At 48.8% G+C, this 16,238-nt stretch overlaps 1 protein-coding gene across 1 annotated transcript in view; it reads left to right on the top strand.

The window, feature by feature from the left end:
* Positions 1–7,322, top strand: part of ADRA1D (adrenoceptor alpha 1D) — a 28,814-nt gene extending 21,492 nt beyond the window's left edge. The window contains exon 2 of the mRNA XM_010378947.2: positions 5,972–7,322. Coding sequence (XP_010377249.2) covers positions 5,972–6,573 — 602 coding nt within the window. The 3' untranslated portion in view covers positions 6,574–7,322. The remainder of the gene's footprint in view (positions 1–5,971) is intronic.
* The last annotated feature ends 8,916 nt before the right edge of the window (positions 7,323–16,238 follow it).

Below are 16,238 nucleotides of genomic sequence, written 5' to 3' on the forward strand. Positions count from 1 at the left end.
GGATCAGGCTAGATGAGTCTCCCTACATCCAGAAGGATGAGGAGGTGGGGTGGTGGAAAAGAGAACAGTTGAGGTGCTGGTGAGTAGGAGTCTCAGCTAAGCAGAGAAGGAGATGACAGGAGGAATCCAAGGAGTTGGCAGGAGGTCAAAGTACAGATAAGGAAGAGAGAGAGAAGACAGGAAGTTGCACTCAGTGGCTAATGGGTTTTAAGTGAAGAAATGAAATGCTCAGGCTTGTATTTTAAAAGGATCCCCAGCTGTGTATAGAGAGCAAGCTTTGGGGGCACAAGGCAGGAGCAGTAAGCCTGCTTAGAAAGGCACTACAGGGGCCCAGAGCAGTGGCTCATGCCTGCAATCCCAGCACTTTGGGAGGCCGAGGCTGAGGCGGATCACCTGAGGTCAAGAGTTGGAGACCAGCCTGGCCAACATGGTGAAACCCCCATGTCAAAAAAAAAAAAAAAGAGAGAAAGGAAGGAAGGAAGGAAGGGAGGGAGGGAGGGAGGGAGGGAGGAAGGAAGGAAGGGAGGAAGGGAAGGAAGGAGGGAAAAGAAAGAGGCACTGCAGGTAGACAACGATGGTAGCCTGGACTAAGGTAGTAACACGAAGGTGATACAAAGTAGAGGGGACTTAGGAGCCAACAGGAGTTGGTGATGGATGAGCTGCAAGATGGGATACACAGAAAAGAGTCCAAGAATGTATCAAGTACCTACTAGATGCCAAGCATGGTAGGGGGAGCTTAGCCTTTACAGGTGAAATAGACAGGAAATGGATCATTACCTACAATGCTCTAGGCACTTAAAAGGGAGTGTGATGTTCTGCGGGTGGGAGAGGAGTAAAATAGCTCAGCTGGGTCAGGAGCGGGTGGCGTAAGAGAGAATTCCAGAAGGAGGTGCCACTGGAGCTGGAACTACCAGATATAGAGGAAGGGCATTCCAGGATAATCATGTGCAAGAGCCCAGAGGCAAAACTGGGGAGCCCCTTGTGGCCAGAGTGCAGCATGACTCAGCATGGCCACTTGGCTGTTGCACATGAAGACAGAGGACTGCAGAGAGACATTGGAGCCACAAGAGAACAAGGCCCGTGAGCCACGTGCCCATGCTCAGGGGTCTTGGGGCAGTTCCCCATTTCACACTCATGGTATGCCACAGCGAAGGAAACGCCCAGTTGTCCTTCTGACTCCCAGAGATCCCTGCATGAGGCTGTGGGCCCATGAGAGAATGCTGAGGGGTGCCGCCAAGAGAGTGGGCAAGTGCAGGGAGGTGTAGGTGGTGGATTGGAGCACTGTGGGCAGAGGCGGGTGTGAAAGTTCAGACCTGCCATCTGTAAGCGGAACAGGAGAAGTCTCTTGAGAGCCACTGCCTGTGGAATCCGGAGCCCAACACACAGATTGTTTGTATTTCCAGGCAACATGTCTACATGCAGTGGGCAGAGAGCACATAAAACAAAGTTGTGGCAGATGCCACTGGTTCCCCACCCATCTCCCCCAGAGCTTTAGTGCATGAGGGCCAAATTCTGTTGAAGCACCTGCCTGCATTTATTTGCCCAGGGACTTCTCTGCACACTCATGTGGCAGACAGAAAGTGTGGAAAATTAACACCCAGAGGGAGCAGCCCAAACAATGACTGATGGGAATGGGCGTATAAATACCCACCTCCCTTACCCTACTGGTGTGAGAACACTGAGGTTTGTCCTCTTCATAGCTACCCAGAGCTACCCCATTGCCCACAGTGATCAATAACTTGATAATACGCATTTTATTGGCTTCCTTCTCTTCCCTGTCTCTTTTTCCCACTCCACTCAAGCTGTTTTATTTACCTCCCAAATTAACAACTTGTATTTCTATTCTTGTCAGTCTGCTCTGGGAGAGCCCAAAGTAAGACAAAACCTCAACAGGATACAGTGGGAAAACCTTGAGGGTTAAAGGCTGAGTTTGTATTACAGCTCCTTCTCCTGTAAGGACTTCCCTGCTCACAGCAGACTTCAGGTTGATTGAGCATAAATTACCACATTAATGTTTATGTGACCTCGCCATACCACAGTATACCATGTTGCCCACCAGTCTGAATAAAAACCATGCAAATAATAATGCTCTTTGGCCAGCTTCAGGCTCACCACTGAAAAGCATAGTCCGCTGATTTGTCATCCTGGGCTAAATATAAAAGAATTGTAGCCTGAGTCAGAAGGCTATTTTCAGCACTCTGTCTTACTTCGCAGCCATTGAGCAATGCTGTTCTTGAGGGCCACTTTCCTGGAGGCTAAGGTCAACACTAGTGGCCCCCACATTCCAGGGACGCCCCAACCCCTCTCCCAGGGAAAATAATCTCCTTCACACATCCTGACTGATGCACCAGTGGCCCCTAAACCCACTAGGTCTCAGCTGCTGTTTCTGGCCACTCTCCAGAGCTAGAAACTGGGTCCCTTCCCAGATCTGAGGTCTCTTCACTCAAAAGCCACAGAAATGGGGGTAAGTAATAGATACTAATAGGCCAGGCACAGTGGCTCACACCTGTAATCCCAGCACTTTGGAAGGCTGAGGCAGGCAGATCACTTGAGGTCAGTAGTTCAAGACCAGCCTGGCCAATATGGCAAAACACTACTGTAAATACAAAAATTAGCCAGGTGTGATGGTGCATGCCTGTAGTCCCGGCTACTCAGGAGGCCGAGGCAGGGGGATCGCTTCAGTCTAGGAGGAGGAGGTTGTAATGAGCCAAGAGCGTGCCACCGAAGTCCAGCCTGGGTGATGGGAGAGAAACCCTGTCTCAAAAAAAAAAAAAAAAAAAAAAAAAAAAAAAAAGTAATAGGTACCAATACTTTTTAAGAACCTGCTAAGTGCTGGGACCTAAAATATATGAATCTTCACAAAATTCCTTCTAGAAAAATAATATTAAAAGGAAAGTAAGACTTAGATGGGCCAGGCACAGTGACTCACACTTGTAATCCCAGCACTTTGGGAGGCTGAGGCAAGCAGATCACAAGGTCAGGAGTTGGAGACTAGCCTGACCAACATGGTGAAACCCCGACTCTACTAAAAATACAAAAATTACCCAGGCATGGTGGCGTGTCCCAGCTACTCAGGAGGCTGAGGCAGGAGGACTGCTTGAACCCAGGAGGCGGAGATTGCAGTGAGCCAAGATCGCACCAGTGTCCTCCAGCCTGGGCGACAGAGCGAGACTCCATCTAAAAAAAAAAAAAAAAAAAAAAAAAAAAAAACTTAGATGGCCACATAAGTTGCTCAGGGCCACATGACCAAGGTTTGAGAAGCCTGTGCCATGATGCTATGAGACCCTCCTCTTCCCCTGCAGTGTCTCTTAGCACCAGAAACTGTCCCTGTATAGTGGGAGGAGGAGTGATCAGTAAAGTTAATAATCCCCAGGTCGAAGAGAGGGGAATGGTGCCTCTGCCTCCTCAGTAGGGATCCCTGTTCTTTTTTCTTTGAAGGCAAGAGGAAGAGAGAGAAGGTCCCATAATTTGTCAAGGACCCCCCCCACCCCTGGCCTGCTTGGTCTCACAGGCATCTGCAGCCTCTATCCAGGAGGGAATACCCCTGGCCCCCTGCTCTCTTACCCCTACTGCTGCTGAGGGTGAGGATGAAAAAGTGGCCTCTGCTGCCTGGTTCGTACCTTTGCATTTGGTCATGTGCCTTTCTGGAAAAATGACCTTTTCTGGGTCCATGGTAGGGATGTCAGGGGAGATGTTTGTGGAAAGGAGGGTCTTCCTGGCACAACTCAGATCCTAGTGTCCCTGCCCCACCCTGCCTGGCACTATCCTTTTTCAAAGCCATCCCAGGAGCCTTTCCTGACCACTTCCACTGGAACAGCCCCATTGCCCTGCATTTCAACAGCCCATGAGCAGTGTGTTTATGGAGGCTTAATTCCAGGCTCTATCTCTCACCTGCTTAAAAATATTCATGGCTTGTAAGCATCCACAAAATAAAAGCTGAACTTCACAGCATGTAAGCCCCTTCACTATTTGTCCCAAATGAGATTTTCTGAGTTTATCCTATAGGATATTCCCAGGACCCAAACTTGGTATTTTCTTGCCCACCTGTCCCTTCCACCTGTAATACCCTCTGCCCTGCCTCATCCTAGCTGACTCTTGTACATCCTCTAAAACCCCTAAGCTGTCTCTGAGCCTGTGGCTGCCACCCTACATGCACACAGAGTGGCAATGGGGAGCTACAATGGGGGTTATGTCCTGTTAAACCTGTCATAAATTGAAAATATCATAGGTCAAAATGCATTTAATACATATAACTTACCGAACATCATAGCTTACCCTAGTCTATCTTAAACACACTCAGAACACTTATATTCACCTACAGTTGGGCAAAATCATCTAGCACAAAACCTATTTTATAATAAAGTGTTGCATATCTCATGTAATTTATTAACTACTATGTTGAAAGTGAAAAACAGGATGGTTGTTTGGGTACTTGAAGTATGGTTTCTACTGAACGCATATCACTTCTGCACCATTGTAAAGTCAAAAAATTAAGTCAAACCATCAAAAGTCAGGGACTGTCTACACTGAGCACCACCACCAGCATCACCCCACCTGCATCTCAAAGATATTGATTCACATACTAGCTAGGAAATAAGGGCCATGTGTAATGCCTCGTCGTGTGTGTGAACCCAGCACAGCACCTGGCAGGGAGCAAACCTTGGCCAACATTTAATTCGAAGGTTCTTACCCCTTTTTGTTGCAGACTACTTAAGCACCTGGGGAAGCATATGGGTCCCTTCTCAGAGTCATGCTTTCAAAAGCATAAAACAAAATACAAAAGATTACAAATGAAACTGATGTTATTGGAAAAGCCGTCAAAATATTTTTACAGGAAATGCATGACTTGGTAATGACTATGCTTCTGCATTAAGGTATTACATAACAAGATCTAGTTCAATTGTTCTGGATCATTTGTTGAAAAGACAAATGAAAAGACTACCCTTTCTCTACTGAATTATCTTTGTACCTTTATCACAAATAAATTGACTCTGTGGGTCTAAAAAAAAAAAAACAAGATCTGTGGTGCATTCTAATGACTGTCACTTCCCAAAAGTGAGCGTAGAGAGTATTTCAAAACATCTGCAACAACTGAAAGTGATAGGAAAATATCTGTGGGGACTGCTAATATTCGTTTGAATCATATTATCAGTTAAAGAAAAAAAGCTTTTAAAAGTTAACATTAGTTTTATTTAGAAGTGTTATTGAGGACTATAGACTAAGCCCTGTAGCCCAGCCCTTCAGAAAGGTTATATCAGACTGCTCCAGCACCGTATTTTAATCTACTGTTTATATATAGGTGGTGGGGTTTCCATATGTACAAAATTATATTGAACTTGTTCAGAAGTTCTATTAAAGCAGAATTATATTGAGTTTTGGGTGTAAGAGTATATCTGTTCATAGCAGCGTAATTACTAACCTAGTCAGACGTTATCTTCTGTGTAGGAAGAGGCAAGAACTAGGGTCATTTATCATTTCAGGAATATAGTGACTCAGACAAGAGATGTGGCAGGGAGGCGGGGGCATATGTTCTATCCTATTTTATCTTCAACGCATCTTTCCAGACAGCCGTACTTTGTCACAGAGTCGGGGACTTTGTGAAATTATGCTGGCACGCAGAAATGAGCAAACATGGCTATGTTTGTTACTTTGTCTCATAATACGAAACTGCCAATATTGAACCGGTTTTGAGCTACAAAAACAGCAATTGCACTTGGTTTTGTCTAACTACTCTGGTTTGTTGCCTACATTCATTGAAGGTAATCTTCAATATCAGGTAGAGGTGAGTGAAAACAATTATTATTTTTCTCTATCCAAGTTCATGGACCTCCTGATTTACAGCATGGATCCCTTGACAACTCCTAGTCAATGACTCAGCCAAGGCTACTGAAGGATCTCCCCTTTGCGCCCAGAGCCGCCTGGCCTCCCCCTCCCCAAGCAGCTAACCAGTATCGGTCTCTGCTCCCTACAGGCTCCTTGTTCCCGCAGCTGAAGCCATCGGAGGGCGTCTTCAAGGTCATCTTCTGGCTCGGCTACTTCAACAGCTGCGTGAACCCTCTCATCTACCCCTGTTCCAGCCGCGAGTTCAAGCGCGCCTTCCTCCGTCTCCTGCGCTGCCAGTGCCGTCGTCGCCGGCGCCGCCGCCCTCTCTGGCGTGTCTACGGCCACCACTGGCGGGCCTCCACCAGCGGCCTGCGCCAGGATTGCACCCGGAGCTCGGGCGACGCGCCTCCCGGAGCGCCGCTGGCCCTCACCGCGCTCCCCGACCCCCACCCCCCAGGCACGCCGGAGATGCAGGCTCCGGTGGCCAGTCGTCGAAAGCCACCCAGCGCCTTCCGCGAGTGGAGGCTGCTGGGGCCTCTCCGGAGACCAACCACCCAGCTGCGCGCCAAAGTCTCCAGCCTGTCGCACAAGATCCGCGTCGGGGGCGGGCAGCGCGCAGAGGCAGCGTGCTCCCAGCGCTCAGAGGTGGAGGCCGTGTCCCTAGGCGTCCCCCACGAGGTGGCCGAGGGCCCCGCCTGCCAGGCCTACGAATTGGTCGACTACAGTAACCTGCGGGAGACTGATATTTAAGGACCCCAGAGCTAGGCGGCGGAGTGTGCTGGGCTTGTGGGTAAGGGGGACTAGAGAGGGAGGCTGGCGTTTTTCCAAGAGACTCCGTGCAAATCGGAGACTCGGAAACTGATCAGGGCAGCTGCTCTGTGGCATCCCTTAGGAACTGGGTGGAGCTTGAGGCTGGAGCCCTTGAAAGGTGAAAAGTAATGGAGCCCCCTGCTGGTCTCAGGTGCCCGGAACTCTTTTCTTAGAAGGGAGGGGCTGCGGGCTCCGTGGGGCCATTTGCTCCCAATCCCTATTTGAGAAACACTGCCCCATCCTCCATGCCCTGAACCCTGAGTAGACAGCCCCAAGCATGGCCAGGAAGGCCTGCCCCTCCCCTTCTGGGGAATGGGCACAGAAGCTTTGGCCGGCTACCCCAGTGCCTCCCTTAGGGAAAAAGTCAGTGGGACCAGGGCTCCTCAATGGACAAATTTCTCCTTCTTACTGCCGACTGGAGGAACCCAGTGGACCTACCACCACCACACAAGCTTTGGTGGTAGATTGTATGGCCGTCATACAAGCCTGTTGTATTTATCCATGGGCCCACTCTCCACCACCCAGGCTCCTCCGTGCACACCCCATCACCTGGCCCTAGCCCTTATTACTTCCCCTCAAGGGCCTTACTGTTTACACTCTGTACATAGCTCATCGTGCCTGTGCCCATCACTTCTTGCTGGGGTTCCGAGCCACCAATTGGAGAGCTTTATTTGTCATTTTGAGACATATTTATTGGTAAGAGTACTTCTATTTTGTCCAAACTGTGCAAACTGTCCCTCTTTAGCTCATAACCCATTAAAAAAAAAAAAAAAAAAAAAAAAAAAAAAAAAAAAAAAAAAACTACTTTTTTCCCCTAAAGTCTGTCAAGAACTAAAGACCCGCAACGGAATAGATTGGGTCTACATTCGCCTTTCTAGTTTCAACTTAACTGACTCCTTAACTGATGGCTGCTGTCTGCTGGGAGTTTTAGCATGACCAAAGGACCTGGAGGGGGTTGTTAGGTTTTAAAACTCACATGATCAATCTTGTGAACCAAATAGTAATCCTAAGCACAGATTGTCCCTTTGTCAGTCTCCCCAGATGCTTATGTGATGCTCTGAGGGCCTCAGTGAGGAAGGCGGCCATCAGGTAAATGGGTGAAACATAACTTTACATGAAAAGATATACAAGCCCGAGTAGATAGCTGTACATGGCTAGGAAAAGAACCCGTACCTAGGAACCACGCTTGTTAGCTCTGAGTAAAATGTCATATTCCTACTTGTCACATTCCCATGAGATTGCAGGCATTTCAGTCTTCAGCTGGATAGTATCAACCACATACATCCAACCAGCATGGGGGTGATGGTTGTGGCCCACTGGACCCTTGGGAGGACAGTGAGTTAGACAATACACTGGGGTGTCTGGGGTGCTCTGAACTGGATGACCCAGCTGCTGGGGCCACATAGACCAATATTTCGAGCCCAAAGTTTCCATTCTTTACTAGGCAGGTAGTCTATCTGTAAAGGTCACCCACAGTTTCAGGCATCTCACCCAAGTTTTACAGAGTTAAAAAGGCAGCCAGTATTACAGCCTGGAAGCAGACATTTCACACCGTGAGTCTACAGCAGGTTCTGGGCTTTCAGGCCTGGCCTCCCTGGAGGCACAGGAAGGGAAGTTTATGGCTGGGAGCATGTTGGGTGCTGACAGAATGTTGCATACTCCAAAGAGGGCTCCACTTGGCAGCACACTGGCTGCCCCAAAGCTGGGGACACCAGGAGACAGCCCTCACTGTCTTCTGGCAGAGGTAGGGGCCATCTGTCAAATCAGTGGTCAGTAAGGGGGCAGACCGCAGTGTCAAAGAATTGAACATTGGCCTCTGGGACAGGGAAGAGCAAGACCTCTTTCAACAGCAGCCTTGGGTTTGCAGAGGGTCTCTAAGCAGAGTGAAAGTTGGTCATGTTACCAGAAAGGGGTCCCTATCGAGACCCCAAGAGCAGGTTCTTGGGTCTTGCACAAGAAAGAATTCAGGGCAAGTCCATAAAGTAAAGTGAAGGCAAGTTTATTAAGAAAGTAAAGGAATAGGCTGGGCACGGTGGCTTATACCTGTAATCCCAGCACTTTGAGAGGCCGAGGCGGGTGAATCACCTGAGGTCAGGAGTTCAAGACAAGCCTGGCCAACATGGTGAAACCCTGTCTCTACTAAAAATATAAAAAATTAGCCGGGTGTGGTGGCAGGCACCTGTAATCCCAGCTACACAGAAGACTGAGGCAGAAAAATCACTTGAACCCAGGAGGCAGAGGTTGCAGTAAGCCAAGATCATACCATTGCACTCCAACCTGGTCAACTCCATCTCAGAAAAAAAGAAAAAAGGAATAAAAGTGGCTACTCCATAGGCAGAGCAGCAGCATGGGCTGCTCAGCGGCTCATACTTATTTTTACTTCTTGATTATATGCTAAACAAGTGGTGGACTATTCATGAGTTTTCCAGGAAAGGGGTGGGTAATTCCCAGAACTGATGGTTCCTTCCCTTTACAGACCGTATAGGGTAACTTCCTTGCATTGCCATGGCATTTATAAACTCTCATGGTGCTGGTGGGAGTGTATTTTAACCAGCTAATACATTATAATTAGCATGTAATGAGCAGTGAGGACAATCAGAGGTCACTTTCTTCGCCATCGTGGTTTTGGTGAGTTTCGGTTGAATTCTTTCCTGCAACCTGTTTTATCAGCAAGGTCTTTATGACTTGTATTTTGTGTCGACCTCCTGTCTCTTCCTGTGACTAAGAATGCCTAATCTCCTGGGAATGCAGCCCAGTAGGTCTCAGCCTCATTTTACCCAGCCCCTATTTAAGATGGAGTCACTTTGGTTCCAGCACCTCTGACAGTCCCACAGGCCAGGGCAGCTGATCCCACAGAAAGTCAACAGTGGGGCAAAAGGGGAGGGTGGGAATGGAACTTTCATCAGGAGGATTTGTGGGCCTCCCTGCCCCAGTTAACCAAGTGGGAGTGGAGGCAGGAAGGCCAGCAGCTTGCCCTGTACTTGCTCTAGGCATGGTAATCAATCTGGAAAATATGTCTGATGTTTGAACCTCAGCCTGTCTCTGGGACACAGGGGCCCCAGATACAGCTACCTCCTCCTGTATCCCTGCACCAGGCTGTGAGCCTACAGGAGGTGCAGGAGGGCTTCAGAGCCCCCAGAGAGACCATGCCATAGCAAGGGCATCCAGGTACCTTGTTCTAGCACTGTGCTGCTGAATTTGGTTGTGGGACATGGCAAAGGGTCATAGGGTGGCCAAGAGCCACCTATGGGAAAAAATAGGGGTGGGAAAAAATAACAACAGCCCTTCTGGAGGAGGCAGCCTCTTGCTAGTGATTTGGGGACCATCTGAAAGAAGTGCATTCACTGTACCATTTGCTGGGTCCTCAGGTAGCTCAGATCGCCAGCTGGGCCCACACATCTGATTAGAGAGACTGTCCCTGAGACGCCTGTGGTAAAAAAGAAAAAAATGGGGCCATTGTCTCCAGCGAGTAGGAATTTCTTTACATGATCCTCAAGGGATGGGGTGAGGTCTGAGGGAGTTTGTGAATGAGAAAGGGATGGTCCTGTGAGATGTGACAGGGACAGAAGCAAGCCTCCAAGGACACTAGCATTCACCCAAGTGCCCACCTCCCATCCTTAAAGAGCCTCATTCCTGCTTCCCACTCAAGGACCCCAGCTCCAGTCTGCCCTCCCTCTCCAGCTGGGCTGTCACTGCCCACCTTGCTTTCTTCCCACACTCTTCCCGGGACCTCTGTCCCCAGCATCCCCAGGGCTGCTTTTGCAAGTCACCTGGGACCTTCCATTTCCCTGGTCTCCTCCCCTCCTTCTCTGCTGCAGTCCACACTGGTGGCCACCCCCTGATTCCTGGAATGTTCCCTCCCTGCCTCTCAGCCATGCCTCAGGGATCTCTTCTGACCTGCTGACCCTACTCTCTCTCTGCCTCCTCCACAGGCTTCTCTCTCCACTCTTAAATGCTCCCCGGGGTTTTATTCCTCTTTTTCTCAACTCTTCACACAATTTCATCCACTCCATGTCATCTCAATGACCACTTGTACAGAAATGACTCCCAAGAGGCTGTCTCTAGCTCCAGATGTTAGTGCTCATCCTTCCCCTGGGTGACCCCCACACACCCCAAATACAAGCCCCAAGGCCACTCGCCTACTGTAGCATCTCCTATCTCCTCTACTCTCTTTGGGCATGATGATGCCCCTGACCCTGCTGGCCCTTTCCACTCCCCATCTTCCAGAGTCTTCATCTTCCTCCTGCCATACACAGATCCCCTGCCAAGCCCTGCACTTCTTGCAGCCTCCCTCGTAGCTCACACCCAGTCATCCTGGGTTGCGATAGAATCTGCACCTGCATCCACCACAGGGGAGAGGGCTCTGTCCCCAGGGCTACTTGGGGTTGGGCTTAAGTGTTTACTAAATACTGGATCTGGGGAGTTGGCCCACTGACCCTTCTCTGGGACACTGCCCTGTTGCTGTCTGGCGGCTGGCTCACCATCACCAACCTTGCAAGGCCCTCACCCCCACTAGTCCCACCAGTCCTCTGGGGGCTAGAGGGCTGCAAGGAACCAGCTGTGCCCTGGACTTTGGCAGGAACATGGGCTCCACGCGCCCTCCAGTTCACCTAACCCTCCCATCTGGAGCCCCACCCTGCCCCCAAAGGCTTCTCACTCTCATGCTGCAAGCCAGACCCTTAGTCCCTCCTCCAATGGGTGCTGACAGGTCCTGGAGAAAGTTTTGGGACCTCAGTCACCCTCCCTCAGTGACCTGTCAGAGCTTTAACTCCTCAGAGACCTCCTGACCCTGTTTCTATTCCCATATCCTACTACACCCACAGGGGTTGCATGTTCACCATCCACTTCGAAAAAAATTTCCTTTTTTTTTTTTTTTTTTTTTTGTGGCTTCAGGAAAGCATAAAACCAGATGCTTGTAAAGGGTAAACTGGTCCCGCAGCCTCTCTGCTCAGAATGGCTCTCTGGGGAGCCCAGTGGACCCGTGCTCACTGGGCCCAAGTGGTGCTGCGGCCTTTGGGCAGCATTGCACTGCTGTCAAGGGTCTGGCCAGGACTTTCTTCCCTTCCCCAATCCCCAACCCTTTTGGGAAGCAGTGAAACAAAGGGAATGCTGAGCAGGATGCCAGCCTACATTCTAAAATTGCTGTGGTCTGGGGAGGAACTAAGTGGAACTTGCGGGATATGCTTGGAACCAAGAAGAAATCCAGGAGCTAGGGCCACAACAGGCTGAACTTTCAGAGCCAGGAGTTGGAGGTAAGGATGCATCAGAAGCATTTGCAGACACCTCAGCCATGACATTTATGGATTTTTCTTCCAGGATTCACCATTCACGTGACTCCATCATTTTGTTTTGGTCCACCTCCTTCTGTCCTGCCAGAACCCAAAAAAGAAATCTCAGTTCCTTTTCCTGAGAGAGGGAATCAGCTTGGTCCCATTCATGCACTGAGCCAAGCCACAAAGGTCATTGGTCACTGGCCAACCTATGGATTGGCTAACTTTGGGTCAGGTCTGAACAGTGAGAGTGGGCACATGGGAGCGAGATGGATCATGTGGGGCAAAACACAGCCGTCTGGGCACCAGCATCTGAGGGTGAGGACGGGGCAGATAATGATGACATCCCTAGCACACCAGATCAGCTAAGAGCACAGCTGCAGGCAATAAGGAAGTGGATCAATAGCTGCATAAACCTGGAGCATTATTTTTCTCACTTGACAAGTTATAGGACAGGTGGTTGCTGGTATTGCCAGTCAAGAACCAAAGCTTTTTTTTTTTTTTTTTTTTTTTTTTGAGACAGAGTCTTGCTCTGTTGCGCAGGCTAGAGTGCAGTGGCGGCATCTCGGCTCACTGCAACCTCTGCCTCCCAAATTCAAGCGATTCTCTTGCCTCAGCCTTTCAAGTAGCTGGGATTACAGACATGAACCACCACACCTGGCTATTTTTTTTTTTTTTTTTTTTTTTTTTTTTTTTTTTTTTTTTTTTGAGACAGAGTCTTGCTCTGTCACCCAGGCTGGAGTGCAGTGGCGCGATCTCAACTCACTGCCAGCTCCGCCTCCCAGGTTCATGCCATTCTCCTGCCTCAGCCTCCCAAGTGGCTGGGACTACAGGCGCCCACCGCCACGCCCAGCTAATTTTTTGTGTTTTTAGTAGAGACAGGGTTTCACCGTGTTAGCCAGGATGGTCTCGATCTCCTGACCTTGTGATCTGCCCTCCTCGGCCTCCCAAAGTGCTGGGATTATAGGCGTGAGCCACTGCGCCCAGCCAATTTTGTATTTTTAGTAGAGACAGGGTTTCACCATGTTGGCCAGGCTGGTCTCGAACTTCTGACCTCAAGTGACCCACCCACCTCGGCCTCCCAAAGTGCTGGGATTACAAGCGTGAGTCACTGCACCCGGCTGGACCCAAATTCTTCCTAACTGCTTCTTATTCTGTGGTGTGTTGGCTTCTGACCTCTTCGTTGCCCCATCATGATCCTCATGTTCTTGTTCAAGGCAGAGAGAGAAGAATCTGGGCTGTTGCATCCACCTCCTTTTATCAAGATAGCAAAAGCTTGCCTAGAACCATCTCTCTGCATACCTCCACCCAGGGTCTTACGAGCCAGAACTGGGTGGCATGACCACTCTCCCCAGGAGACTGGTAAAGTGAGAAACAGGATGGTGTGGTTGGCTTAGAGCAGGGGTGCGAAAATGTTGCAGGCCAAACTCAGCCCACTACCAACTGAGTTTTACATGTTTTGTTTGTTTTGTTTTGTTTTGTTTTGTTTTGTTTGGTTTTGTTTTGTTTTGTGATGGAGTCTCACTCTGTCACTCAGGCTGAAGTGCAGGCTGGTCTCAATCTGCTGACCTCGTGATCCACCCACCTCGGCCTCCCAAAGTGCTGGGATTACAGGCGTAAGCCACTGCACCTGGCCTGAATTTTACATTTTTAAATGACTGGAGGGGAAAGTCAAAAGAATAATATTTCATGACACACGAAAATTAAATGAACATTACTACACAATATTCTCAAGTTTGCCTCTTGGCTCACAAAGCCTAAATTTTATTCTCTTGCCCTTTACAGAAAAAGTTTGTCAACCCTCGCTTTAGGATGATTGAGGATCATTGCCAAAATCAGGATTCTGACAGCAAGAAGAAACAGAGAATAGATTTCAGGTAGGCATTCCTGGTGTCTGCTACGCATGCCATCACACATTTCAAGCCTGTATCCAGTTATCTAATTTGCAAGCAACATAAGCTAAGAGGTCCCCCTCTCACCAAGAACCTAGCAAAAACAAGTTATGCCAGAAGCCATCTGCCTCAAGGATATCTTCCCAGACTAACCAAATGTTTAGGTTTTTGGGTTTGAGCTTTTGCTTTTCTGTTTTTGAGACGGAGTCTCGCTTTGTCTCCCAGACTGGAGTGCAGTGGCCCAATCTCGGCTCACTGCAACATCCCCCTCTAGGGTTCAGGCAATTCTCCTGCCTCAGCCTTCCAAGTAGCTGGGACTATACCTGGCTAATTTTGTATTTTTGATGGAGACAGGGTTTCGCCATGTTGGCCAGGCTGGTCTCGAACTCCTGACCTCAGGTGATCCACCTGCCTCATCCTCCCAAAGTGCTGGCATTACAGGCATGAGCCACAGCCCTGGTCAAATGTTTAGGATTTTGAAAGACAGCTGTGAAAAGGAAAGGGGGACACCAGGAAATCCCTGGCTAGCTGCATCCCAAAAGACTCTGTGCAGTATTATTTGCTCAGTGAACTTTCCCCCAGCCAGTCATTTATCTATTCTTCAGTATTACAGGTCCAGAAAGCAGATCTGGTGACCAGTCTCATATAAGCTGACATGGACTTCCTAACTCACTAGGAAGTAAAGTTTGTAAGCCCACAGCCAATGTGCTAATTTTTAGTGGGATATATAACTTAACCATCAACAAGCCAATGTATTTATGACAATAAATGAGCTTGATGGGAAGCCAGTCTGTGGTCTGAAAGCTGCTTCGTGAGCTCACAGGCAAAGCTGAGGAGTTAGGGAACAGTTATTTATTTAGTGCACCAAGCACAGGACTTGGTCCCTGGGCCAGGGTTCCACCTCCTGGTGCATTCTGCCTCTGTTTCCAATACATCCCTCTCCATCCTCTCATCTGACTCACACTTCATTCATAGCCTTTCATTTTGCTCTGTGCCTTTAAGTTCACATTGCTTGTCTCTAATCTCCTCCATTGTGGGTCCATTTTGGAGTAGAACTCTCAGAAGACAATCTTAAGAACTTTTCTTTCCAAGCTCTTAGGAAGCATCTTACAGTCACCCTAGTGGACAAGCCTATGAATGCCGAACGCGTGGGCTTCATATAGGTTAGGTAGTCGGTGTCCCCCTGACTCCAGCTATGAACTGCACCTTCACAGGTGGGGCATAGGGGCCCTCTGACACCCTTCAACCAGCCAGTACTCGCCAACCATCAACGAATGGCCAGGTGAGGTCATCAAATGCATGTATTTGGTAGTATTTACTGCATACCTACTATATGCACAGTAGATGGGGATACATCAGTGTGCAAAAGAAAAGAAACCTGCCACCATGGAGTTCTTGTTCTAGGACAGGGTGATAAGTAATAAACAACATATATGGTAGGTTAGAAGGTGATAAGCAAATATAACAGGAAATGTTGGGGATGGGGAAATTGTGCTTTTAGATCCAACACTCAGGGAAGTTCTCAGCTAGGTGATGTGTAAAGATGGTAAGGGAGTGAGCCATGCAGATCCCTGAGGAGAGCATCTAAGGCAGAGGAGACAGCAAGTGCAAAAGTCCTGCCATAAGAGGGTAACTGGCATAGTCAAAAATTAGCAAGGATGCCAGTTACTGTGGCAGCTGCAACCGTCCAGGCAAGAGATGATGGTGGCTTTGCCAGAGGAATTGGAGTGGGAGTGAAGAGAACAGGCAGAGAGATTTTGGAGACGAAGATTTTAGAGCTAAGCTAGCATTTCCATGCGCTCAACCCATGCTTAGCACACCCTTCCCAAGCTACCCTCTAGAACTGCCTGCCTTATTAGGAGCCTTCAGGAAAGTTTTTTTTTTTTTTTTTTTTTTTTTTTTTTGAGACGGAGTTTCGCTTCTTGTTACCCAGGCTGGAGTGCAATGGCATGATCTCGGCTCACCACAACCTCTGCCTCCCAGGTTCAAGCGATTCTCCTGCCTTAGCCTCCCAAGTAGCTGGGATTACAGGCGCCTGCCACCAAGCGTGGCTAATTTTTTTTTTTTTTTTTGTATTTTTAGTAGGAACGGGGTTTCTACATGTTGGTCAGGCTGGTCTTGAACTCCTAACCTCAGATGATCCACCCGCCTCAGCCTCCCAAAGTGCTGGGATTACAGGCGTGAGCCACCACACCTGGTCGATTTTTTTTTTTTAATCAAAGACAGATACTACCAACTCATCTTGGTATTTAAGTCCTTTATAAGACCCCTCCCCTTAAAATACCAATGAAGAGCTAAAAAGAGGATAAAAATTCAAAACAGGTCTAAAAATATGAGGATATCAGCCAGCCATCTGCAAACAGTTAGGACTCCAGAGCTGAGGAAGCTGAATTAAAAGACTCAGAACCCTTGCCAGAGTGTTACCCTGTGCATCAAAGTCACC

Source organism: Rhinopithecus roxellana, chromosome 13, assembly GCF_007565055.1.
Source record: "Rhinopithecus roxellana isolate Shanxi Qingling chromosome 13, ASM756505v1, whole genome shotgun sequence".
Taxonomy (NCBI): Eukaryota; Metazoa; Chordata; class Mammalia; order Primates; family Cercopithecidae; genus Rhinopithecus; species Rhinopithecus roxellana.